Source organism: Giraffa tippelskirchi, chromosome 1, assembly GCF_054371585.1.
Source record: "Giraffa tippelskirchi isolate mGirTip1 chromosome 1, T2T-mGirTip1v1.2.pri, whole genome shotgun sequence".
Taxonomy (NCBI): Eukaryota; Metazoa; Chordata; class Mammalia; order Artiodactyla; family Giraffidae; genus Giraffa; species Giraffa tippelskirchi.
In genome coordinates this window covers 200,201,206-200,227,492 of record NC_137275.1, presented here as the reverse complement: position 1 = coordinate 200,227,492, position 26,287 = coordinate 200,201,206, and the positions used below count along the sequence as shown (strand labels likewise).

The 26,287-nt window shown below is 41.1% G+C and overlaps 2 protein-coding genes and 1 long non-coding RNA gene across 6 annotated transcripts in view; 2 read left to right on the top strand and 1 right to left on the bottom strand.

Annotated features, from left to right (window-relative positions):
- The window catches only part of IPPK (inositol-pentakisphosphate 2-kinase), a 53,266-nt gene extending 42,174 nt beyond the window's left edge, over positions 1–11,092 (top strand). For both annotated transcript variants that reach the window (XM_081524355.1, XM_081524346.1), the window contains exons 12-13: positions 5,695–5,774; positions 8,424–11,092. In XM_081524355.1, the coding sequence (XP_081380481.1) occupies positions 5,695–5,774; positions 8,424–8,649 (306 nt within the window). In that variant the 3' untranslated portion in view covers positions 8,650–11,092. The remainder of the gene's footprint in view (positions 1–5,694; positions 5,775–8,423) is intronic.
- Positions 10,928–26,287, bottom strand: part of CENPP (centromere protein P) — a 229,806-nt gene continuing 214,446 nt past the window's right edge. For all 3 annotated transcript variants that reach the window (XM_081524399.1, XM_081524400.1, XM_081524397.1), the window contains 3 exons: positions 12,806–12,885; positions 11,598–11,689; positions 10,928–11,254 (listed from right to left, as the gene is read on the bottom strand). In XM_081524399.1, the coding sequence (XP_081380525.1) occupies positions 11,124–11,254; positions 11,598–11,689; positions 12,806–12,885 (303 nt within the window). In that variant the 3' untranslated portion in view covers positions 10,928–11,123. The remainder of the gene's footprint in view (positions 11,255–11,597; positions 11,690–12,805; positions 12,886–26,287) is intronic.
- Positions 12,978–25,692, top strand: LOC145519663 (uncharacterized). The gene is made up of 3 exons (XR_014063836.1): positions 12,978–13,103; positions 13,964–14,206; positions 24,144–25,692. It is a non-coding gene; the product is annotated as an uncharacterized LOC145519663 (long non-coding RNA).

The following is a 26,287-nucleotide window of genomic DNA, read 5'->3' as shown; positions in this document are numbered from 1 at the left end:
TCAGGGGGTCGCAAAGAGTTGGATACGACTGAGCGACTTAACTGATAACCCAGCAATCCCACTCCTAGGCATATACCCTGAGGAAACCAAAATTGAAAGAGACATGTATCCCATTGTTCATTGCAGCACTATTTACAATAGCTAGAACATGGAAGGAACCTAGATGTCCATTGACAGATGAATGGATAAAGAAGTTGTGATACATATACACAATGGAATATTACTCAGCCATAAAAAGAACTCATTTGAGTCAGTTCTCATGAGGTGCACGAACCTAGAACCTATTATACAGAGTGAAGTGAGTCAGAAAGAGAAAGATAAATATTGTATTCTAACATATATATGGAATCTAGAAGAATAGTACTGAAGAATGTATTTACAGGGCAGCAGTGGAGAAACAGACATAGAGAATAGACTTATGGATATGGGGAGAGGGGAGGAGAGGGTGAAATGTATGGAAAGAGTAACATGGAAACTTACATTACCATATGTAAAATAGAGGGCCAACAGGAATTTGCTGTATGGCTCAGGAAACTCAAACGGGCTCTGTATCGACCTAGAGTGGTGGGATTGGGAGGGAGATGGGAGAGAGATTCAAAAGGGAGGGGATTTATGTATCCCTATGGCTGATTCATGTTGAGGTTTGACAGAAAACAACAAAATTCTGAAAAGCAATTATCCTTCAATAAAATAATAAATTAAAACAAACAAACAAAAAAACACATCTGCAAAGCACAATAAAAATAAGGTGTGCCTGTTAATCAGTGTAGTGACTGTATCACTGTATTGATATAATATTCTCTTTGTATTTAATGGTATTTGGTTTGCTAACATTTTATTTAGGTTTTTTTGCATATGTATTTGTGTGTGACATGAGTTTTTGGTAATGCCTTGGTTAGGTTTTGGTATCATGGGTGTGCCTGCCTCATAAAAAATTTGAAGAGTGTTTGCTCATTTTCTGTTCTCTGGAAGAAATGAAGTAACATGCACATATTTTCTTCCTTAAATATTTTGTAGAACTACATGTGAAAACATTTGGGCCCATAGTTGTTCTTGTATGATCTCAATTTTAGACTTTTTCTTCTGTCAGTTTGATAAGTTACATTTTTCTAGAAATTTGTTTTATCTGACATTTTCAGAATTTTGACATACAGTGTTTTAGTAATATTCTTTTAAATCCGTCCCACCAAGAGTTTATTGGTTTTCTTAGTTTTGCAAAAATTATTAAGATTTCTTCTTTGACTCATGGAGCATTTGGAAGGGACTTGATTACACGTGGAGATTCTCATCGTTTTTTTGCTAGTACTGATTACTAGCAAAACTACATTATTATCAGATAGCATACTCTGTATGGGCCTTTAAAATTTGTTGAAACAGCTTTTTGATCCTTTGAAATTTATTACTTGCTTCACAGAGTAATCTTGAAAAATGCTTCTGTTTTACTTGAAAAGAAGGAATCTCAAATTACTAGGTGCAGTGTTTTATATCTGCCTGTTATGTTCAGATCTTCTGTGACCTTACTGATTTTATGGTCTGCTTGGGCCATAAGAAGGATGTTTTGAAACTTTACATAATAATTATGGATTTGTCTGTTTCTTATTTGAGACTACATTGTCAGATGCTTTAAATTTAGAATCATTTTGTCTTGTTGGTGAATTGAATTTTTCATTTTTAAGTGAAATGAAAAATTATGTCTCTGGTATAGTTTTTACTTTGAAGTTTCTTTTGTCTGATATTAAGTGTCATTTCTCTAGATTTTTTTACACCATGTATCTTTTTCTGTCCTTATATTTTTCATCTTTGTATTTAAAATATGGTTTAGTTTTCTACTCATTCTGAGATTTGTCTTTGTAATTTGATTGGACTTATATGTGGGCTTAAACCTTAATTTTTCACATCTGTCTTAGATTTCTTTTTGTCTCCTCTCTTTTTGGTTGATTTTTTTTATCATTCCATTTCCCCACTGTTTGTACAGGTTAGAGTCTTTTACTTTCTTTTAGTGGTTATCCTAGCTATTGCAGCAAGCAGTTAACTTTAACTAAAGTCTAATATTTATATCTTTACTCTCCTCTTGGACAATGTAGAGTTCCTAGAGTACATTTTACTATTACACCTGATTTACATTGCTATTGTTGCTGTATATTCTATTATTTTAAATTTGTGGTGGTGGTTAAGTCACTAAATTGTGTCTAGCTTATTGCAACCCCATGGACTGTAGCCCATGAATCTCCTGTGTCCATGGGATTTAAACAGGAAGACATTATTATTATTGTTTTATACAGTCATTGTCCTTTTACCCACATATATATCTTTGCCTTTCATTCTGTCCTGCATCTCTGACCTTATATCTGGGATCATCTTTTGTTTTTGTCTGAAGAATAGCCATTGATATTTCCTTTATCTGGTGATTCACTCTTCATTTTTGTTTAGTGATATGTGTAAGTTATTTGTGTGTGTGTGTGTGTGTGTGTGATTCTTGATGTCTTTCCTCACTTTTGGAAACTTTTTCACCTTAAATTTTCAAATTTTATTTCTGCCCATTTTCTCTTTTTCCAGGCTTCAATTACATATATATTAAAAATATTCTCTTTATCGTCTCATGCCCTTTTCTCAATATTGTCCAGCTGCTTTCCTTTCTGTCCTTCATTCTAGAGATACATATATATATATATGTATACATGCACACATACATATTTTGATCTTATAGTTTAGCAAGTCTCTTCACTTTTTTCTAATCCACTGTTAAAACTATCTGTTGATTTTTTTTTTTTTAATATATTTATTTTAATTTATTTATTTGGCCATGCTGGGTCTTGGTTGCAGCATGCAAATTCTTAGTTGCGGCATGTGGGATCTAGTTCCCTCACCAGGGATCAAACCCAGGCCCTCTGCATTGGGAGCATGGAGTCTTAGCCACTGGACCACCAGGGAAGTCCCTATCTGTTGAATTTTTAATATTGATCTTGTGTTTTTTAGTTCTAAAATTTTCAACAGTTTATAGTCTCCAGTTCTCTGAAGTTCTCAATCTTGTTTTTTTTCTTTGAGCTGAGCAGTATGTGTGTCTGGTACCTCTGATACCTGAAGTCCATATGTACCTCTTTCTATCACTGTGAGTTTTTTGGGGGTTCATTTGTGGGTTTGTTTTTTTTTTTTGCTGGTTTTCTCTCATGGCATCATCTTTCGTGCCTGGGTAGTTTTGCTTGTGTGTCAGAAACTGTATTTGTATAATTAGTTTAGAGATTATCTGAGGCCTAGGATGTTATCTTCTTCTAGAGAATTTTAGGTTTGCTTCTGTCAGGGACCTGGGAAGCATTAGCAAGCTGGGGCCATCTTAATCCAGCTTTGGTGACTGTTCTCTTTGAAGCAGAGTTGCAGTTCCTGGTAAGGCCTGTTGACTTCTGGCTCACCCTGTCTAAAGCTGCAACATTTGGATACTAACCCAGAGCAGGGATTCATAGTGGTTCCTGTCCCCATAGCCCTGGAGGTTAGTTAAAGTGTCTCTTGGCTGGCCTTCCAGAATTGTCATCCACTCCCTAGGCAGTAAAGGTCTTTGTCCTCTGGTTAAGCAGTTCTTGCTGGTCTTGTGACCTCTGCCTTCAAGCAGGTGTTTTTGATATTTTGTCTAGCTGTTTCTACTTCAGCAGTTGGGTTGGCCCCTATTATACTCCAGCATTGCTTGAAGTGAAAGTCTACCCTTTCATATATATGTATACAAACACACTTTTGTGATGAAAGCAAAAATTTTCACTGTTATAATTTGCATTTCCTTGATTAGTAGTACATTTGAACATCTTATATATGTATTGGCTATTTTTTATCTTGTCAATTTCTTTGGTCCATATCTTTTTTGATTAGTTTTCTTTTTACATGTTGATCTAGCATTTTATGAATTTTTTAAAAAAATTTATTGAAGTATAGTTGATTTATATTGTGTTAATTTCTGCTATACAGCAAAGTGATTCAGTTATACATGTATAGATTCTTTTTCATATTTTTTTCCATTATGACTTATTAAGGATATTGAATATAGTTCCCTGTGATATACATTGTTGTTTATCCATTCTATATACAATAGTTTGCATCTGCTAATCCCAAACTGTCAATCCATCCTTCCCCCAACCCTTACTCCCTTGGCAACAGCAAGTCTGTTCAGTATGTGTGTGAATCTGTTTCTGTTTTGTAGATAAATTTGTGTCATATTTTAGACTCCATGTGTTAAGTAATAAACCATATGGTATTTGTCTCTTTCTGATTTACTTGACTTAATATGATAATCTCTAGTTGCATCCATGTTGCTGCAAATGGCATTATTTCATTCGTTCTTTTTTGTGGCTGAGTAGTATTCCACTGTATATGTGTACCACATCTTTATCCATTCATCTGTCAATGGACTTTCAGGTTATTTCCATGTCTTAGGTATTGTGAATAGTAGCACTTTATATTTTTTTTTAAAAAATGTATTTACTTGTCTGTGTAGGGTCTTAGTTGCAGCACAGAGGATCTTCATCGTGGTTCATGGGCTCTCTACTTGCGGTGCGCAGGCTCCAGAGGGCACAGGCTCAGTAGCTGACCCTCAGCATGTGGGCTCTTAGTTCCCCGACCAAGGATCAAACCTCCTGCATTGGACGGTGGATTCTTTGTTGTTTTTTTTTTTAGGTATTCAGATGTCTTTGTCTTTCATGGCTTTTATGTTTTAGGTCTTGCAGATGAGGATGTAATATTTATATTTTGTTTTTAATATTTATCTCTTTAATTCTTTTACACTGGATTTTTTTGTGTATATATTGTAAAATACTTGATTTCTTAGCTAAATGAATATTAGGAGAAGAGCTTCTTTTTCCTCCTACTGTAAAGATTTTTGCAGGCCACACTTAGGGCCACACTTTTGTAACCCACACTTGTGGGGGTTCTCCCCTCTTTCCCGCACATTCCTGCCTTGTGGAATGAAGCCTGAATGTTGTCTCAGGGGAGTCCTCTTGACGTGTTTCATTGAAGGAAATGACTGAAAGGGAGACAAGAAGTTATGAACTGCCATCACACAGATGTTGAGGCCAGTGATAATGTGTAGGGCTCACTTTTTTGTAACTAGCTTATTTTTGTAAAAGTGAGAGCTATTCAATCTAAAAAATTCAAATGAGACTTCCCTGGTGGCGCAGTGGATAAGAATCCTCCTGCCAATGCAGACAGCATGGGTTCGATCATTGGTCCAGGAAGATTCCACCTGCCATGGAGCAACTAAACCCATGATTTAGTGCCTGAGAGCTGCAACTACTGAGCCTACGTGCCAATTACTAAAGCCTGCACGCTCTAGGACTCACAAGCCACAACTAATGAGCCCCTGTGCTACAACTACTGAAGGCTGTGCATCGCAACTAGAGAGTAGCCCTTCCTCTTTGAAACTGGAGAAAGCCCACGTGCAGCACCAAAGACCCAGGGTGATACTCAGTGCTGTCAGTGTGGCTACTGCTTTTTCTTACAAGGTGGACTGTGATTTCTTGCTGAAGTCCTAGTCTCCGGAATCAGGGTCCATAAATTGCCTACAGTGAGAGGTTAGAGGGCAGGAATGGCCTCTAATGAGCCCTTTGGGCCTGGGTCTTCCTAACCCACCCCTGATCTGGGACCAGTTCCCGGACCTCTCCAGTTGGGAAAGGTATATATGGGGGTGCCGTGGAACTGACTTCTCCTTCCCTGCAGGTTCAGCAGTACCGGGTTGCCATGACTGCGAAGGACTGCTCCATCATGATCGCGCTCTCTCCTTGTCTGCAGGATGCAAGGTGAGGCACCTTCTGCTATGTCACGTGTCCTTGGTTTAGTAAGATTTTGTGGTTTGGCAAGAGAGTTGGTGTCCTTATATTTAGAGAGGCCCTTGAAGGATCATGTCTATAAACAAAGGCCAATTTCCAAGGCCTACTTAATACAATGGGGATTATTAACTCTTGCTCTTTAGAAGTTTGTAACAAGTCAAAGAGACATTTTTGAGAATAATTTTAAAAGCTTGTTCTATTAAATTCAAGATTACTATTATTTTCTAAGAAAATATCTCAAGGATTTTAGAAGCAGTTTAGATGCTATGGTGCAAATACCTTTCTGTCAAAGAAAACCTCAAGTTTCCATCATGCCTCAGAGGCCCAAGAAGCTGTAGGTTCCTCTGGGGCTTATTTTCCCTCCTTTTTCCAGGTCCTGATGTGCCAACCTTTATAGTCATTTCAAAGCCTTTAAAACAATATTCCATTGTTCTGTTTCCTCTTTGTAGCATCTCTCCCAGGACATCATTATCCAATCCCATCTCTGCCTTTTTTAGGAATTCAGGATGAACCTGATAATCTTCTCTCATTGATTAGATGGCATCTTTAGCATTAATCTTCAGGGTGCCAAACCCCACACACGGTTTTGTGGAATGTTCCACAATCTTCTGATGTGTGTTCCTGGGTCAAGATGACCTTGTCACTGGCTGCCAGCCACTCGGTTTTCTGATGCTTTTGAACTAAACATTCCTAGGAGTCCTGCTTCTTGGCAGGCACAGGATTGTCCATTTTTTGATAGGAAACACGGAGGGACATTTATAGGGCATAACTGAAATATTTTTTAAAAGAGTTGTTTAGTTGAAATCTCTCATTATCCCCTAAGAAAATGCTCCCAGTGCTTAGCAACAGGAATCCATTTGGATTAAGCTAGTATTGTTAGATGAGAGAAAACCACACAGATGTTATTGTCTATCGCCCTTCCTGAAGGAAGGATGTAGTCAGGATACAGAAATGTGAGGGGGTGGGGGCCAGGAGTCCTGACACTCTTGACCAGCTGCTCAACAGAAATCGACATGTTGGGAGAGGAGTGAGGACGTGTGTCCAGAAACTTCTGAACCATGTGGGCACCTGTGTCATCCAAAGGGTAGAGAAGCATTTCAGGTATCAGAAGACTCAGATCTGGGCTCACTGGGAGCCTGAGGCTGACCAGTAGGCTCCTCAGGAGTGGCCCTTGTGCCATGCTCTCACCAGACTCTGTGTGATGGATTCCTTTCTTGATTCGTGTCATCTTGTCAGGTGTTGGTTCTGATGTGAGGTGTGGTTTCCTATAAAATGTGCAGCCCTGGTGAGGGCCAGAGACGTTCACTGTCTAGCTCAGCTGCATGAAGCTTGGGTCTCAGGCTCTGAGAGTGAGACTCAGAAGCAAGACTTTAATTTGTATACATGTTCTCTGCTGTTTAGGAGCGAGTAGCTAAGACCCCAGCAACTGAGCCAGGGATTCATTTTTCCTATAAACAATATTTCTGAGCAGGAATTGAATGAGAGTCTAGGCCTTAATTAGGTTATTAGATAGGAATGTTTTTATCTGCCTTCCCTCTCCCAGGCAGGACCTTTTGAAATAGGTATTTTGTTTGTTTGTTTTTAATAATGTCTAAATCTAGAGTAGTATGCATGGACAAACCAGAACTTCTTAATACTTCTCTCTTGGGCTAAACCGAGCTCGTGTAATGTATTTAACCAATCATTTGGATGCATACTGAGAGCACTTTGAAAGCTAAGTGGTATATACTGAAATGTTAGTACAAAATTCAGAACTAGCCTGACAGTGTTTTGGTTGTTGCTGTTGTTCTAAGTCATGTCCAACTCTTTGTGACCCCAGGGACTGCAGCACCCCAGGCTTCCCAGTCCTTCACTGTCTCCTGAAATTTGCTCAAATTCATGCCCACTGAGTCGGTGATGCTATCCAGCCATCTCATCCTGTTGTCCCCTTCTCCTTCTGCCCTCAATCTTTTCCAGCATCAGGGTTTTTTCCAGTGAGTCAGCTCTTCACATCAAGTGTTTTTAAGTACAAGTAATTGTTTATATTTTGTTATAAGCATACAGCTATTCCAATATTTAGAAAAACCACAAAGCTAAACCCTAAGAAACAAAATAGAAAACACTACAGACACAATTTGAGAATAAAACATGAAACTATTTGAGAACAAAATATGAAACCAGATCTCTCTTTCCTAATGTGAAAAAGCATAGAGGAGCAAGAATTTCTCATTTCTCACTAGACATGGGAAAAGATATGTAAAGAGAAGTCTGTTCTTAACATTTTATGCATTTGGCTGTTGAATGGCTTGATCTACTTTCTTTTTCTTAGGTTTTGTAATACTTGGCTCATGATAAGTAACATTTTTAGCATTTGTTTATACTACTGGAATATGGGGAATATCAAGTGCATAGTCTACTTAATTGCTTTTCCGTCTTTCTGCACTTTTAACTCTTTCTCATCTGGTGTGCTGGTAGGTATCACAGTAGGTGCCTCTCTTACAGAAGCTTCAAGCATGAGGCTTACAGCTGGCACAGATAGAGATGGAATGCACACAGATGCACAGAATGGGTGCTCTTTGTGAGTTGCGTTGAGAGGATTTGGGAGGTTTGTGTATTCTGAAATTGCTCTTTTGCTTCCAGCTCCGATCAAAGGCCTATCGTCCCTTCATCGAGATCTAGGTTTACCTTCTCTGTGTCTGTGCTGGACCTTGACCTCAAGCCCTACGAGAGCATTCCTCATCAGTATAAACTGGATGGCAAGATAGTCAACTACTATTTAAAGACCGTACATGCCAAAGATGCCACCGTGATGTCGACGAGGTTCAAGGAAAGTGAAGATTGCACGTTAGTTCTCCATAAGGTCTAACCTTTTTTCTGTAGTGGCTTTGAAACTTGAACATAGAATGTGAAGGTTGAATGATAGAGCTATTTTCTGTTGTGTTGGGTGACTTCTGGCTGTGAATGTTTTTGCTTTTCAACCCCTGTTCAGGTGGGACTGCCTCTGGGAAACATGGAATGCTCTTAGAGACATCTTCCAGGACAAGGAATGTTGGACATGAGCCCAGCAGTGTGCTGTGTTCCTGGAGGTCCCCCTGGGCAGTTTTCCCTTTCCACCCAGGGTTCACATCTAATCTCTAAAAAGCCTTATAAGACCCAAGGTTTGGATCTCCTACCACCAGAATCCTAACATAGAAAACTTGAATTGTCACATACACCTTACAGTTTGGACTTTGAAGAAAACACAGATACTACTGGAATGTTCCCAGCTGAGTTACCTGGTCACTCTTCCAACACAAGCCATGTGTCAGCGCAGGTTTAGTAGTTCCCTGCTGTGGAGAGCGCTGAGTTGCTGATGTGGACGTCAGTTCTGAGCAGCGGACTCACGGTCCGTGTGGAGGTGCCATACCCACTGCTCTGCTCAGGGCCAGCAGGGAGCGTGGGACTCAGGGCAGGGGTAGACACCACTCATGCGAGCACTGACTTTCTGTTTTGTGTTGAATGATTTTATCTTTAACTTTAGGGGAAACAAGGTATTCTTTCCCACCTGAAATTGCTGCTGTGGAAGCTGAAAGCAGAGCTGTAACTCTGAGCTGCTATGCCCAGGGTGGGTGTCATGGGGTGCCTGTGCTTCTGCCAGTTCTGTGTTCTGACATTTTTGGATGTTTGGGAAACCTCAGCTACTTCTGCCAGGACCAGCATCCTGATTTGGGTTTCACTAAGATGTGTGGTGTTGGTGGCCTTGAGTAATTCTGGACCACCTCCCCATCGGGGCTGCCCAAGGCCCTGCTTCTGCATGATGAGCGACTCCTGGCTGGCACCAAGAGGGTTCTTGTTGGGGTCACCAAAAGTGTGCCCAGCTGCTATGAAAACTGTTGGGAATCTTGGCTTCAGTTTTTTATTCTATGGTAGGTTGTATAGATTATTTATATCATCATTTTGAGGGACTAATGAAGGCTTATTGTAATATAATAGTGAAACCATGAGATTGTATGAAAATACTACACAAAAAATGAGAATATTTTGCTGATTATAATTTTTGTGGGGAATTTTGTGATAAATTGAGAATTATGATTATTTGAATCAAGCCAGCTCTTCTAGACTTTATTCTTCAGTCCTGTCCTACCATTTACTTCTTACTTCTTTACTCAGAGGTTCAGAAAGATACTCAAATAACACATGCCTCTCATTCATGCGGGATGCTGGGGTACAGGGCTTTGGAGATTCCACACATAGGGGTGTGCATGGAGCCCTGTTCTCATGGTCAAGTTGCAGGCTCCAGAGTGCATGGAAGTAGGTAGCTGCCAGAGTGGTTTTGGCCTGAGGTTGTTCCTTGTTGCTGGCCTGGGGTGAGGGTGGTCTTGCCCAGCACCAGGGTATGCAGGGGACCCTGAATCTCTTGTATGTGGAGCTCTGAAACCCAAGCCCCTCAAGGAGGTGGCCTGGGCAGCCTCCTGTTGCCTATTCTGACTGGAGTGAACAGTCTGAAAACAATCATCCTCTATTTGGGGGAAAAAAATTAAAGATGAGTATCTCCTGCTAGAGGGTCTTGACCCAACCCTTTGCACTTCTCATACTCCACCTCAGCCCCTTCCCTGAGGCTTTCATTTGATGGAAACAGTGTTTTCACCCATTCTACTTTAAACTGGCGACTCAGGTCAGTGCAGCACTTAGGACTCTGGGGGACTTTAATGAAAACACTGTTTCTTCTGTGCAGAGGGGCCGGAGGGCTAAGGCCCTCTGTGAAGGGACAATGCCGTATTTGCTGTCTTATTGCATCTGTTAATGTTAACCACTCTACTTTTTTGTGAAAGACCATGAAGAGTGAATGTCAGAGGACTTGCTGCTGAGAGGTGCTGTAAAAGCCTCCAGTGCTGCTTCCAGAGCTAGGAGGTGAGGAGGGCGGTGTGGCTCCCCTGGGGTATCTGAGGAATGTAAAAGAATGAGGCTGCACTGGTAAGCCCTCCGGGAGTCTGGTGAATGGCAGGAGGAGAGCCGACCTTTGAGATGGGCTGGTGCCACCTCTGCCCTTAGATTCATACCAAGGTCGGGGCACGGTGGCTCCCCATATCCCAGGATGGATAGCCACTCCTGTACCTTCTCGGATGTTGAGTTTACTTTTAAAAATACACTATATGTGTCACTTGTTTGGTATTTTGAATTTAAATAACTGTATTTATTTTTCATGTCCTGACAACTTATATATAATGTGCCATAATTGCATAAACATGTTCTAAAGGTAAGGTTTCTAAGTGGAAAAGAGCAAATGTTTATATTCAATAAAATCACACACCTCCAGGTGCAGCATCTTACTCCTATGTGTAGTTGTTCACTGTTTGGGAATTAGCTGCTTTCTTCTGTGCAAAGTGATTTAATCAGGCTTTCTAGAGTGGCTTCAATGCCCAGCACACCCAGTAGGGTTCGGAAGCTGAGAGGAGCAGTTTCTATGACTCTGTTCTTGTCCAGTTCCAGGGCTGTAAAGAAAACAAATTGGGTAAGACAGTTCACCAAGACACTTCCTCATTCTCAACTGGCCGTGCTAAAGGGAAGCTAGGACGACTGAATCACCACCTTGAACCAAGCACCTCCCCACATGCCTGAGGCCGAGATCAGGCATTCATAGCCTAGGAGGGCCTTAGAGGGGCAATCCCACTTCTATGTGCTTTTTGAGTGATAATGGACAAAAAAATATTTTGAAAACCTATTTAAAAAGTACATCAGTGAGATTTTTTACTTTTGATTCTTGCCATATAAAACCAGATGAAATGAGTAGGTGTCTGTGTTGAGCACAGTGAGAAATCACCATAACATCCCTACCTCGCACTGGCACTTTGGTGAGAAGATCCAGCTCTGGCAAAACCTTCCCTTCTTCATCTATTTGTATCCTCCAAACAATGACTAGTTCGAACCTGAAAGAGGTAAGATGCATTGCTGAGTGCTTTTAAAATCAGACTAAACTGTCGGCAGCACTTGACTCTCTCTCTAGAGGAGAGGATGCCTACATGGGCAGGAACGCTACTCTCTTCCCAACCACCCTTGGAGTTGCTGCTCTTCCCCAAGGCTGGGCTCAGACTCCCTTGATTTTAAAGACCCACAGCTCAAGACAGAGTATGGCCAGTTAAACATGAGAAGATATTCAACATCATTAACATACAGGAAAATGAACATAGTGAGATACTGTTTTGTGCCTGCTACATGTGAGTGTGACCGTACAAGTGAAGTACAGGATATCCAGCAACAAGAACTTAAAAGAGTACTGGTGGGAAATACGAATTGATAAACTACTTTGAAAGGAATTTGGCAGTGATAGCTGAATCTGCCCTATGACCTAGGAATTTCATTTCTAAGTATATGCTCAAGAGAATCCTGTGTACTTGTGTGCCCGAGGACATAAACAGGAATGTTAGAAATAGTGTAAGATAATGATAACCCAAAGGCCCAAGACTTGAAGAATGCAGAAATACATATATTCACCTAATGGAGTGTAAGCAGTAAAAATGAATTAGCTGCAGCTATAGGCACCACCATAGGCAAATTTTGAAATAATGTTGAATAACAAGGCAAGTTCCAGAAGCTTACATAACTACACCATTTTAAGGCTTGGAACAAAGCATCTTTAGGTGCAGGTCACAGAAGCACATCCTGTCCACGTGCACAGTGGGCGGAAGGAGACCTGGATGACTTCTCCCCTCACTATTTGCAGACTCCCCACCTTTCTTGAAATAAGTTGATGAAAATACAACTCCACCCCTGTTGCTTCCCCTCCATGGCTTCTCAAGGATGAGCAGTGAGACCGGACTTTTCCTTACAGATCCCATTTGTGTTTACAGTCCTCACGTTCCCCTCCTCCCTCACCCAGCAAGCTCCCCCTGGTGCTCTCCTGCCATCGCTGCTATCTGTTATGACTCCACAGACACATCTCAAGATGTCAGTGAAGTAGTTTACATTTGTTTTCTACTATTTGTAATCGTTTTTAACAGGAAAGAACTGGTTGGGGAGGGACTTGGCGGGGCCTGTGCACTCACCCAGGTTGACTGGGATTCCTAATGCCCATGCAGCTGGAGGAGGCCCCCTCTGAGAGCTGCACAGCCTCTGGGTACTTTTCCTGTGGGGAGAAGAAATGGTTAGAGAAATCTGTGGGGTGTATCTTGCATTCCCTGAAAGTCTGATTATCAGGTGTGCCACTTTCTCATCTAGGCATCATGGCATCCTGGCCATGGCCATCCCCGCTCCTGGCTTCTGTGCTCATCAGCACTGCCTGTTCTAGATCTCTACTGCCACACAGCCTCCTGGATTCCACACTATCAACCACCCAGTTAACAGGTTACACAGCTGCATTCTGATTTTCCTGGCTTGTCTACCCAGGGCCCTGCAGCATTTGGCCAGCATACTTCCTCTGTCTTGTCTCGTGACCTGGACAGCTTGAGGAGGCTGGTCACGCATGCTGGCCATCCTGATGACTGAAGTGAGGTGCTATATGCCAGGCTTCTCATTGTAAAGCAAATGTTTTTCTTTAGAGCTTCAGCATTTGGCCCAAAAGCCTTTCAAACTGAGGTCCCTGGGCTTGCCACTCCAACAATGGATGCTTCCACCCTGTCTTCACACTTGCTGGTGAATGGCCCTAGCCTGCATACTAGTAACTGCATGCAGACGGCTCCTGCACAGCCAGCGTGGGGCTACCTGAGCTCTCCTGGTGACCTATGGGTCTCCCCAGGCATGGTGTCTGGATATTCTGGGTAATAGGTTTTCAGAAAGCATGCTCTGCTAGAGGTCAGGTTCATGATGAGATCATATACCGTTTTAGAGTTGAAAGTATTCTCTTAAACGAAAATGAAGTAGAATTTCACAAATTTCTAGGGGTTGACTTTTCCCCCTGTGTACTAGTTTTGGAAATGTCTGCTTCTTTCTGTTATTTGTAGTGGGCCCTGGGAAGCTCCAGTATTAGACTTGACTTGTAGGTCATTAGAACAACAAAGCTTTGCAGGAATCTGAACGGAATGTTTACAACAGAGTAATGAGTGGCTCTGTCTCCAGTTCTTGGAAAACTTTTTGTTTGTTCTTGTAAGAATATATTGTGGGGTTGGGGTGATATGACAGAGACTTAAAGTAGGCTCCACAGTGAGATTTCAAGTTCCACAAGGGACAGCTTTTGAAAGACGTATTTTCTTTCCCTCTTCTTACAGCTCTTGCTATAGAAACGGACACCTGGGCTGTAAACCCTGCCACGTCCCAAATCCAAACCTACACCCTGCCCTTGGGGCCACACTAAGCCTCATGGAAGGACAGTGAGATGCAGCTTCATCTGAGAAATGCTTGGTCTAGCAGCCAGACAGCACCCCTCCCCCTGCAAGACAAGGGACAGGGCTGGAACTGTGTGTGGGCAGAACCTGTGGGCTTCAGAGGATGGGGCCTTCCTGAGGCCACAGGTACTTGATGGGCTGAACAAAATCAGCTCCCTCAAATGAGGTCTTGTGGGGACAAAGATGTGTCACAACTTTTAAAGGACCAGCCCACATATCAGTGAGCTTGTTGCCAGCGTGTGAGGCCAGTGCTCTCAGACCCGTGTGTGAAAGATGCTGATTGAGCAAGAACACATCCAAACACCAAGCCATTCTGACCAAAGGCTGGGGTGGGCCTGGTTTAAACTTACAGATGATTTCTAATTTCAGGGAAACAGTTTTTATGAGAAAATGTATACCTAAATTTTTTAAATGGAAAGTGCTGGCTGGTTTTTAAACCTCAGGCTCTTCTAAATTAATAACAACTGTATGAGGAATGTAAAGGAGAACATGTGACTGCGGCAGTGTAACTTCCAGGCTGAGCTGAAAGCACGTGGCTTGGGCCAGTTCCAGCGTGAGGCCCAAGGGCTTGGTCTGCCTCCAAGCAGACCTCAGCCTCTCTAGGCCTTCTTCTCATGAGTAAAAGGAGGGTTTAGATTAGAAGCTTTCACTAAAAAAAAAAAAATAATAATAATAATAAAATGTACTCCTTTTAGTTTTTAAAATAAAAACCAAAAGTAGAAACGCTGACATTAGGAAGAGATTGGGCATTTCTGGAGAGCTCTTAGGGACTTGTGCGGAAAGTTTCCTTTTATACAAGTTAATAATATTGCCCCATGATTATCCAGCTTCATTCACTTGCCTGGTGACCTCAAATATTCAAAGCTGACAGGAAGAAAGCAACTAAAGGCTGAAGAGCAGCCCAGAGACACAACATAAACAGCAAAGTCTAGATACCATCGCTGATAGTTAGAAATACAAAGCGTGGGTCTCATCGACAGAGTGTACGCATACAAGTGGCCTGGAGGGAGAAGACAGAAAAGTTGGAAAAAGTGATACAACTAAATGCAAAGTGGGTCTGAGGTCACAGCCAAATATCAGTACATTTCAACAGCAATTAAAAGTTTTACATATTACTGTATTTGACATTCAAAAAAGACAACAGAATCACCAAGAAAGGATTAAGATGATGTACTCAGGTAAGGCAGCCATCTGGCCAGTGTGTTGTAGAATATTTAACATGAAAATAGCTACACACACACAAAAAAGGTTGACAGGAAAGTTATCAGCCTGACTTGGAAATCACCTTAGACACTTCACATTCTGCCACTAGTAAAACTAAGGTCCAGGCCTAGCACCTAAAGGGAGGGAATGGGAGGCTTGCGCTTCACAGTGTTGTTGGGAAGGCTGGGAACAGGCTGCGTTGTGCTGATCCTGTGCGTACACTGGGCCTGTCAGTCTTCACAGGAAGTTTGTCCTAAGCAGTGATGCAAAATGGATGTTTAGAACTTTCCTGGTGGTCCCGTGATTAAACACTCCATGCTCCCGATGCTGGGGGCATGAGTTCGATCCCTGGTCGAATTAAGATCCTGCATGATACACAGTGCAGCCAAAAAAAGGGGGTGGGGGACGTGTGTGTGTTTATTTAGCTGCTTGCCATGTGCCTGGAGTCTGTAGTCAAGAACTCTCCTGGTGTTTATGATAGAAAAAATGGTAGCTGTGAGAAAGCTGGGAATTTGTTATTCATCCCAGTTTTCTATCTGAGAGCCACTTTACTGTTGGAATGGCTGCTGGATGCTGGTCCAAAGGGAAGAGAATTTTAAACAGAACTTTAGAGAAAACCAACCATGTGTTACGGATCAGTCATACCATCCCAGTTCACTCGCCCCTGCCACTTAAATGAACGGGAAACCTTGAATCTTGAGTTTAAATGTACTCTTGAGTGTTCACAGATATCTAGAGCGAGTGGTAGTCATGATACCCCTCATCCCTGGACACTCAGTGGCATTTCCCCAAACAGGGCCATCTTCCTGCTTTACCAAAACATAACATTCCAACCAGAAATTTTCAAATGCTCCAGCTCCCCGCCACCCCCCTCCCCCCCAGGCAGTTTTGGCAGTTTGGATAATGAGGCCTCTTGGGCCTCGGGCCAGGTCTGCTGTCTCCTCATGATGCCACATTGGGAGTGCTCCAGAAATGCTGCTGTGCTTCTGGGGTGACCTAAAAGCCACCCTTTTCCCTCTGTTATTGGAATTTTCCAAGGGGACATCATGAGACCAGGCCACTGTCTAGCTCCTCAGTCAGACATCCACTCACCAGCCTGGGCCTGCTGCTGCCTCAAAGCTGAGTCAACCACACGAGAGGTGCCAAAGGGTGACTGTCTCCATCATTCCTTCCACACTGGCAAGTAGATTTCCACCAGAAAAACAAGCTTTTACTTCTCCCTTATTTATTTTCTATAGGCATTGACTCACAGATCACTGATTTATTCAATGTATATCAGTCTTTGTTCAGGAAGCTGATGGTATTTAGAAACCAAGACCTAGGCTTATTGCTCCTGGGGCTTTGGTGGCTTACAGGCTCTCTCAGGGGAAAGAACTTGGTAAGACAGGTTGGTGTGACACATGCACGAGCATGCACATACCAGAGCCCCTTGGGATCCTTTTGCCCATACATACTAACAAACAGGCAGGTGACGACCTCAATACCTCTGTCCACCCCCCAGAATTCTCTAGCCTTCTTCCCTCTACGGCTATAAAATCACTCTATTCCTAGGAAAGAAGAAAGCTTACACAAATAATCCCTTTATACCGTCCCTGTTTAGAATGGAAAGGGGAAAGTTAGGCAAGCAAAATCAGTCAAATATATAGCCAAGAAACATACATCCTGCCATAAATCTGAAGGCAAGTGTACCCTTGAAAGATCTACTCCATTAATAGTACTAGACAATAAACATCACTTCAGGTGGGGATACAAGTCCAAGGAGTAGTTCTTAAGATTTTTAAGATTGTCATTTTCATTCTAATTGGGTAGCAATTGTATGCTTTTATATGTAGTCTGTTCCCTTCTAGACTAATAATTAAAAAGCAAGGCAAGTTGGTTTCTTTTATAATAGTCAGGAATGATACTTAAGAAGCTGAATACACACACACACATACATGTAACAGTCAACACTAGAAACACTTCAGAGGTAATTTCACAACTTTCTCTTCATTTTATTATGTAATTATGCCAGCAAAATAATGAAATGCAGGCAGATGATGAAAGTAATATTCAGATATTCACTGGCAATTTTATTGTTACTAATAAAACTCTCACTATTTTATATATCTCAAAGTAATGTGCAAAGCATTGAAACTGATTATAATTTAAAGTTACTATGGTCTGGGCACTTCCCTAGTGGTCCAGTGGCTAAGACTCTGTGTTCCAAATGAAGGGGGCTTGGGTTCAATCCCTGGTCAGGGAACTAGATCCCACATGCTGCAACTAAAGATGGCACATGCCACAGCTAAGAGCCAGCACAGCCAAATAAAAAAATACTTTTTTAAAAGTTAAAAAAAGAGAAGTTACTATGGTCTGATTTAAATTTTTTCATAGATTCATGGACTTTTTGAGCTTTTAAGGTGTTTTCTCTTTCAAAAGACAAATTACACGTCCACACTGCCACATACAATTTACTGACCTCATAACAATTATAGGCCCCATGTCCTTAACATTCATTAGCTCATTCAAAGATGACAGCAGTCATATGAAGCCATTGGTATAATGCCCATTCAAATGAAACAGGCTTGAAAAAATTAAGATACTTGCTCAAGATTGCACAACTAGTAAACTGATTCAAATCTAAAGCAATCAGATTCCAAAACCTGAGCTCATAAATAATACTACCATTTCACATTTCTAAATTCAAATATAGTTGTAATACAGAGGCCAAGTGTGATTACAATCAACTTGTAACATAATTCATGCCTGCAACTGATTTTGAAGGTAGCAACAAAACCATTTTGATTGGGAAACATAATAGCCCCTAAAGGTTTGTTCACATGTTCCATATGGTATAAGACTTATTAGGTCCCTAATGGTAACAGGCTCCTGATCTAGTGCAAGCAACTTGCTGTGCGTATATTTTTTGGCTGTACTATGTGGCTTGCTAGATCTCATTCTTGGACCAGAGACTGAACCCAGGCCATGGCAGTGAAAGCCCGGAATCCTATCCACTAGGCATCCAAGGAACTCCCCTGTGCCTATTTTTTATTAGAGGTTCTTAGTTTTCTCTCCAGAGGAGTGAGGTTGTATTGCAGAGTCCAGGCCCCTTTTAGTAGTGACAAGCTGTTTCACATAGGCCTTCTGTCAGGGTGAGGATGGACTGCCTCTCATATAGACTTTCTATTAATTCTCTTCCTACCCACAGCCCCTCTTTCAGAGGTTCCACAGAACAAATCAACCTCCTTCAGGGGTTAGGTCTCAGCTTCCTCTGGGCCTCATCAAACTATAATTATCTGCTTCCTGAATGTACTGCTGCCTTCCTCTGGCCTATTATTCATCTTTGTGTATTATGTCTTTTAAAACTCTCTTCTACTGTCATTTCTGAAGGATTTTAGCAGAGCGGCTGGTGAAGGTGGTATGTTTCAATGGTCCATTTTTGAGGCCTTTTACATTTATATTTTCAATTTTCCCTCAAGTTGATGAATAGTTTGGGTATAGAATTTAAGGTTTAAATAGTATTTAAATTACATTTTATATATAAAGCTAATGATATATGTCCAAACTTGTATTCTAGAGTCCTAAGTTAAAATACCTTCAGTTTTTAAAAATGGAAAGAAAATAAATAAATAATTAAGTCAACTCATGTCCTTAGAAATAGAGCAAATCCCTACCCCGGGACAAAGTAAAAGAGGGCATAAATAATGTTTGTAAATAAAATTTTAAATGGTTCAAATCTTGTACTATATCAAGTCCTGATAGCTTTATTTTCATAAAACAAAATGAATATTGGGCAAGAGAATTAAAATGTGAGAGAGGAAACAAGTCTTCGTGAAATAGTCCAAAGGACAATAATAATTTATTCTATTTGCACAATAGTTCTAACTTTGCCAGATCTTTACACATTTATTCACAAGATACCTTTATGGAAAGGAAAGGAAAGGAAAGTCGCTCAGTCGTGTCCGACTCTTTGCGACCCCGTGGACTGTAGCCTGCCAGGCTCCTCCGTCCATGGGATTCTCCAGGCAAGAATACTGGAGTGGTTTGCCATTTCCTTCTCCAGGGGATCTTCCCGACCCAGGGATCGAACCCAGGTCTCCCGCATTGGAGGCAGACGCTTTAACCTCTGAGCCACCAGGGAAGTCGATACCTTTATGAATCAGAGATATAAAATTATGCACACTTTAAAAATAAGGAAAAAAAGGCTCAGAGATTTGCGAGGCTGCTCCAGTGACCCTGAGCCCAAAGTAAAGAAGCCAAGCTGAGCTGGCTTCCTAACTCCAATGCCTTTCTTGAAGCAAATTTCAAGTGACCAGTGGTCCAGCTCAGAGTAAACTCACCCTGAAACCAATAAGGCTTATGCTTCGGGGACCAACAGCTCCCTCCCTGTGCATGGGCTCCTTTCAACCCCCTCTACTGAATTTAAAACAAATAATTTTTTAGAACAGTTTTAGATTGACAGAAAAATTGGAAGGATAGTACAGAGTTCCTATATTATTAACATCTCATACTGGTATGGTATATTTGTTACAATCAATGAACCAATATTGGGATATCACTTTTATAACTGAAGTCTATATTTTATTTAGCTATCTCAGTTTTTACTTAATGTCCATTTTCTGTTTCAGAATTCCCACTCAGGATCCCACACGACATTTTTGTGAGAGGTAGGAAAATTCACCTAGATCCTTACTCTATACCTTCTTATGTCCTGCCATGGGTTTAAATATTATGCTTATTTATTTTAATAAGGGGCTCCCATTTTTTTTACATAAAGACTCTTAAGAGAAAATGCATAGTTGTTCTTTGGGTCTTAGAATAATACATCTTGCCATCTGGCAGCACCCTTAGGACCAGGCCAGAAGAAGGGGTCAGCTGATCCTGGGCTTGACTTGAGACTCAAAACAGGTAACAAGAGGAGCAAACATGAAAACGCTTTCACATATGCGTCTGTCTACAGATCATCCATGAACTGGCAAAATGCAACTTATAATAATTCAAACCTTCAGCATGAACTAGCTCTTGAATTGATTGAGGGCAGAGGATTTTCTTTGCTGCCTTGTCCTGAAACTGCTTTATTTTCCTAGAGAACTTCTTAAGTAAAAGTATTTCAAATTCATCCTCTCACACACAATGAGACCTACACACATGATGAACTTGGATTGACTAATTCATCACTCAAAATGATTTGCAGAGTGGCTATTGTGTGGAACTATTGTGTACTGTCAGACCTGTTTTTCTTTGCCTGGCAAGCTTTCTTATTACCCTTACTCTGGCAACAGACCTGTCCCTTTCACAGGATTGGCTCAGGTCATCACAGACTGTTAGCTCCTCACGAACAGCATATAATGTACCCTGGGCCAACTGACAGATGCTGGGAGGACAAAACCTTTTCCAGCAGGGGCTGTTCAGTGGGCAGCCTCTTCCAGGCTGTGTGAGGCCTGTGTGTTCCCGATAGACATCCAGCAGAGAATTGTGCAGAAATGAGGACCTCACAACAGGAGGGAAAATCCTCTATCTTGATGTGATCCCCACATGCGGGCTACCCTTTCTCTAACTGTCTGAACTACTCCAGCCCTCTACTACAACTGGAGTGACTAACTTTCCTTTTTGTTAAGCCAATGTGAATTTACATTTCTGTCCGTGTTGAAAGAGCTCCAATAAAAACACTGGGTACTTTGTTAAATGCTGGGTATGTCCTGGAACAAAATAACACTGAACATCAGGAAAGTAAAAATAAAAACTACAATGGAATACCACAACATACATACCTGAATGGCTACAACAACTGACAAAACCAGTGTTGAAACTGATATGAGCAACAGTTACCCTCACACCCTGCTCCTGTATCTATATATTTCAACAAAAAATACAAAAGATAGCATCCCTCAGCCCATGAAGTATACAACCCAGTGAAGACAGACAGTAAGCAAGTAAACACAGAAAGGCTTCCCCTCCGCCTCTGCCATCCAGAGTGGGGAATGCTTTGTTTTTTTCCCTCACCCAGAAGCCCAGTAGCCATCTCAATTACTTTGCTATCTCTTTTGGGTCTTCTCCAGCTATATCATATCTGTCCTGAAGAGCCGACCCTAACTGCATGAAATATGAACAGATGTTCTAGGATTTGGGACAAAGAACATAAAATCTATTTGAATTAAGGCTAACAATCTGCAAGCCTTTCTTGATGCTGAGGTATCTGAAATACTGTTTTGTAAAGTAGTCAGTATGCCTTTTCTTGGGTCACCACTGATAGCCAAGGGTGCATTTTTTGTTTGGCCATGCTGCACTGCAATGTGGGATCTTATTCCCTGACCAGAGATCAAATCCATGCCCTTTGCAGTGGAAGCATGGAGTCCTAACCACTGGACTGCCAGGGAAGTCACCAAGGGCCCATCTTTTGATAGGTATTTTCTGGATTTCTTATCCTTGAAGGTCTTATCTTATGCACAATAAATTTTTATTATTTTTGTGTGTGCCCTAACTAATGTTTTCACCGCATTCCCATTCTCTTGATATTTCAATATGTGGAAAGGCTTAAAGTTGTCTGAAAATATGGAGATTTTACTGTTGACTTCTTCTTGGCTCATTTATATAACAGTTCAATTGCTTAACACTTCTCTATTCTGAAAATATGGTCCACGTGACTTAAAGTGGAATTAGTTGAATCACATTTGAGATAAGTGGGCCAAAAGCTGCAGCTTAAAATTTTTTTGGTACCTGCAAATTTTACTCGTAAAGGCATTTGTTTGAATGTTTGTAAACTTTCTTTCTTTCTGGCTGCACTGAGTCTTTGTTGCTGTGCGTGGGCTTTCTCTAGTTGCGCCAAGCGGGGGCTACTCTCTAGTTGTGGTGCCCAGGCTTCTCATTGCAGTGGCTTCTCTCGTAGAGCATGGGCTCTAGAGCGCATGGGCTCAGTACTTGTGGTGCATGGGCCTAGTGGCCCCGCAGCACATGGAATCTTCTTGGACCAGGGGTAGAACCCGTGTCCCCTGCACTGGCAGGTAGATTCTCAACTACTGGACCACCAGGGAAGTCCTGAATGTTTGTCAACTTTCTACTTATCTTTCCTAATCTCCTTATATTAAAGTTCAGCCCATTTGTACATTTAAATAATACTTGAAGAAACATACTAATTTCCAGAGGCTGAGGCTGACCAAAGAAATAGAAAAGCCCTGTACAAACTTATCTTTATTTGGGAACAGAAAGACATCATGATGAAGGGCTGGAGGGGAACTCAGGCCCCAGGACCCCAGAGGCTTGCACAACAACAGTCCAAGGTGGATTACGTGGCCCAGCAACAAGAGAAAATGGAAACAGAGGATGTGAGCCAACAAAGTCAAGTTTTTTTTTTTTTTAAAAGACAAAACAGGCAAAGGACAGATTCCATTTTCCTAAAGGTCATACTTTAGCCTCATATAAATATAAATTCCATGCTGTTTTAAATATCAAAAGCTGTAAGCACGGTATTTATACATTTGTAACAGAAAGAGGGTCCTTTATTTATAAGTGTCAAAAGCACTGAATACTAACCAGATGTGGTTTACTGCCTCTTACAAAGCAAGAAAACATACAGAGAAAAAAACCACAGTTGGAGTTAAAAAAAAATCTTAAGTATAAAACAATTAAAACAATTTGTCCTGCTAACAGAACTGAGTAGCTGAAACCCCTTTGCTGAAGCATGCCTCCACTGAAATACTACTAGTGAACTTGCTTAAGCAGGGCCCTCCTGTTTATTCCAAGAGCACTTGTAAATACCTGGGCTTTTCTGCCACACCTTTCTACGTGAAAGTGATAATAATGTTCTGGTAAGATGCTCCTAAATGACTGGCTGGCAGACCCTGATTTATGCAAACATGATTATGGATGTCTGAAATCATTTAACTACTTACAAGAGGAAGATGATTATTACCTCATGCTTTCCCTAAGTAACCAATCTTTAAGTTCTTGAGGCAAAAATAAAATCAGTCTTTTCTTTTGGGTGGGTACTGTGGGTGGGGTGGGGAGTAATGGTAATACTGTCTGGTTTGTGTTTATCAGAAAAATACACTAATTTAAACATATTAAAAATATTGTAATCAAAGACTGGATAAAGACAATAAAAGACTGAATAAATAGGAAATGTGAACATATTGTTTTCTATTTAAATTACAACTAGACTTTGCAAGATAGTTTAAAAAGGCATTCAACAACAATTTGAACTATCATAAATAGCTTGAATGTAATACTTTAGTGTAAAAAATAGATTTGCAGGATGCTTAGTTTGAAATCTACCTTAAAAGCATACAGAACCACTTCAGATCCACTAGAATATCTATAATAAAAAAGAGAGACAATAAAAAGACAAGTGTTGGTGAGAATGTGACAAGTGCAAACCTCAGACATTGTTGGTGAGATGTAAAATGGTATAGCCACTTAAGAGTTTGGCTGTTTCCCTCCCCCCACACACACACTTTTTAATGTCCTTTATAAATTCTGAAATGATACATTCATGTATGAAGTTTTAATTGTTCCTTTAAACCTAGTCCATATTTTCACACAGGAACCTGTCATTCAAATTTTTCTGCACTGGGACAAACACCTGAGGATATCTGACAAAACAACATTCTTCTTTTTAAATACAGCATCTATTTCATTCTATCTTGCTGGTACTCTTATTGGATTACATTAAACCACCTAATTCTATGCTTAACTGAACTCATTTATTTTCCATCTAATTATCTTTCTAGAAGTTCTTTGTCTGACTTCTTCAAATACATCTTCTAATTTTCTCTTTACTAATATTTAACCTGTTGTTTGATTTATCCACTGGTTTCTAAATTTTTAAAATTCTAATGACATTTAAAAAAATGTCTAGATGTCAATTTGTTTCTTTTTCCAATAGGTTTTTGTAAAAAACAAACAAACAAAATTGCTCTAGGGCTTGCCTGGTGGCAAAGTGGATAGGAATCTGCCTGCCAATGCAATGATCACCTGGTCCAGGAAGATCCCACACGATGCGGAGCAGCTAAGCCCATGTGCCACAACTTCTGAGCCCAAGCCTGCACTCTAGGGCCTGAGAGCCACAATTGCTGAACCTGGGTACGACAACTACTGAAACAGCGCTCCAAGAGCCTGTGCTCCCCAACAAGAAAAGCCACTGCCATAGAAGCCTGCACACCGCAGCCAAGAGTAGCTCCCGTTCACCATAACTAGAGAAAGCCCGCATGCAGCAACAGACCCAGTGCAACCCAAAAGAAGTAAATAAACAAATTTTAAGAAACTGTCCCTTATTTTTAAATTAGGTTTATATTTTAGTTACTTCTTTGATATCTTTAACCTTGTACTTTGTAGTTTTTGTCTAGATTGTTTTATGATTCTCACTTATAGAAATTTGTTTTATGCAATTAATGTATACTTTTTTTAATGTATACTTGCTTCGTCTACAAGCTTCCCTGGTGGCTCAGATGGTAAAGAATCTGCCCGCAAAGCAGGAGACCTGGGTTCAATCCCTGGGTTGGGAAGGTACCCTGGAGAACGGAATGGCTATCCATTCCAATATTCTTGCCTGGAGAATTCCATGGAGAGAGGAGCTTGGCAGGCTACAGTCTATGGGGTCGCAAAGAGTTGGACATGACTGAGTGACTAACACTGTTTCATCTGGGGTCATTTTTTTCTGTGACAGTTCTGTGAAATTGTGTGAGAATTTCCCTCTCGGGCAGTTTCAAGGTGGCTTTTCCCAGAGCCTGGAGAAGTCCGTGTATCTACAATTTATATTCCTTTACAGACTTGGGCTTCTACCTAAACCACTCAGGCAGAGTAAACTGAGATCCAGTATATATCTATGCCAGGGATCTGGAGATGTGAGTTTCGCCACCTACTAAGTTCCCTGCAGTTTCTTTGGCCTGGCTGGCAGTTTTCCTCTTTCTCTGTCAACTAACAGAAATGGAGGCCCCAGGCTCTGGGAGGAGGATTCACCCTAGCATCTGATACAGTCCAGGCTGTCTTCCAGACCCAGGGCCCAAATCTGTGTTCTATCCAGCACTAGCTCCTGCTCTGCTTTGATTTGTCTCCTTATTTATGGCTCTTGGGACATTTCTACTTCTTTCTTTTGAGTTTGACTATATACTTAAGACATGTTGTACTTAATCCAGAATTTCTGAACAATTAAAATGGTGGGAAAGGGTACACATGGTAACCTTAGCCTGCCATATTTGTTTTTCTTTTTGGCTGAGCTATGAGGCATGCAAGATCTTAGTTCCCCGACCAGAAATGGAACCTGTGCCACCTGCAGTAGAATTGCGTAATCTTAATCACCAGGGAAGTTCCTGACGTATTTAAGTCTCCAATTGCTTTCTTTTTGCTGAGAAATATGACATTTTCATTTCTCTTTAATTATACAAATAATTAACACATGCATTCTCACTATGAAAATTAAATGGTTAAAGAAATTTTCTTGGTGGTCCAGTGGTTAAGAATCTGCCCGCTGTAGCAGGGGATATGGGTTTAATCCCTGATCCAGGAAGCTCCCACATGCCATGGTGCAACTCAGCCCATGTGCTACAACTACTGAAATATGCTCGCCTAGAGTCTATGTTCCACAAGAGAAATCATCACAATGAGCTGGCGCAACCCAACAAAGAGTAGCACCTATTCGCCACAACTAGAGAAAGTCTGTGTGCAGCAACAAAGACCCAGTGCAGCCCTAAATAAATAAATATTAAATGGTAAAAGCGAAGTTAAAGTCTTCTTTGACATAACCCCAATTCTAGTCTCCACCCCTCTCTCCCAGGTATCTTGCAGATCTCTTCCCATATTACAGATCTCTATGGACCCACAGAAGATATGAAATTACATCTCAATGAAAAATACCTCAATAGAGAAAATTTAGTGAATAAAATCATATTACACCATATCGTTTTCTCATTTCTTTTCGTCACTCAACAATGTGTATTGAAGAGCTTTCTCAGTGAAGATAGAGTTTCTGTGTTCCTTTTAATCGCTGTGTAGTATTCCACTGTGAATAATTTTCAAGGGTGTGTCAGGCCA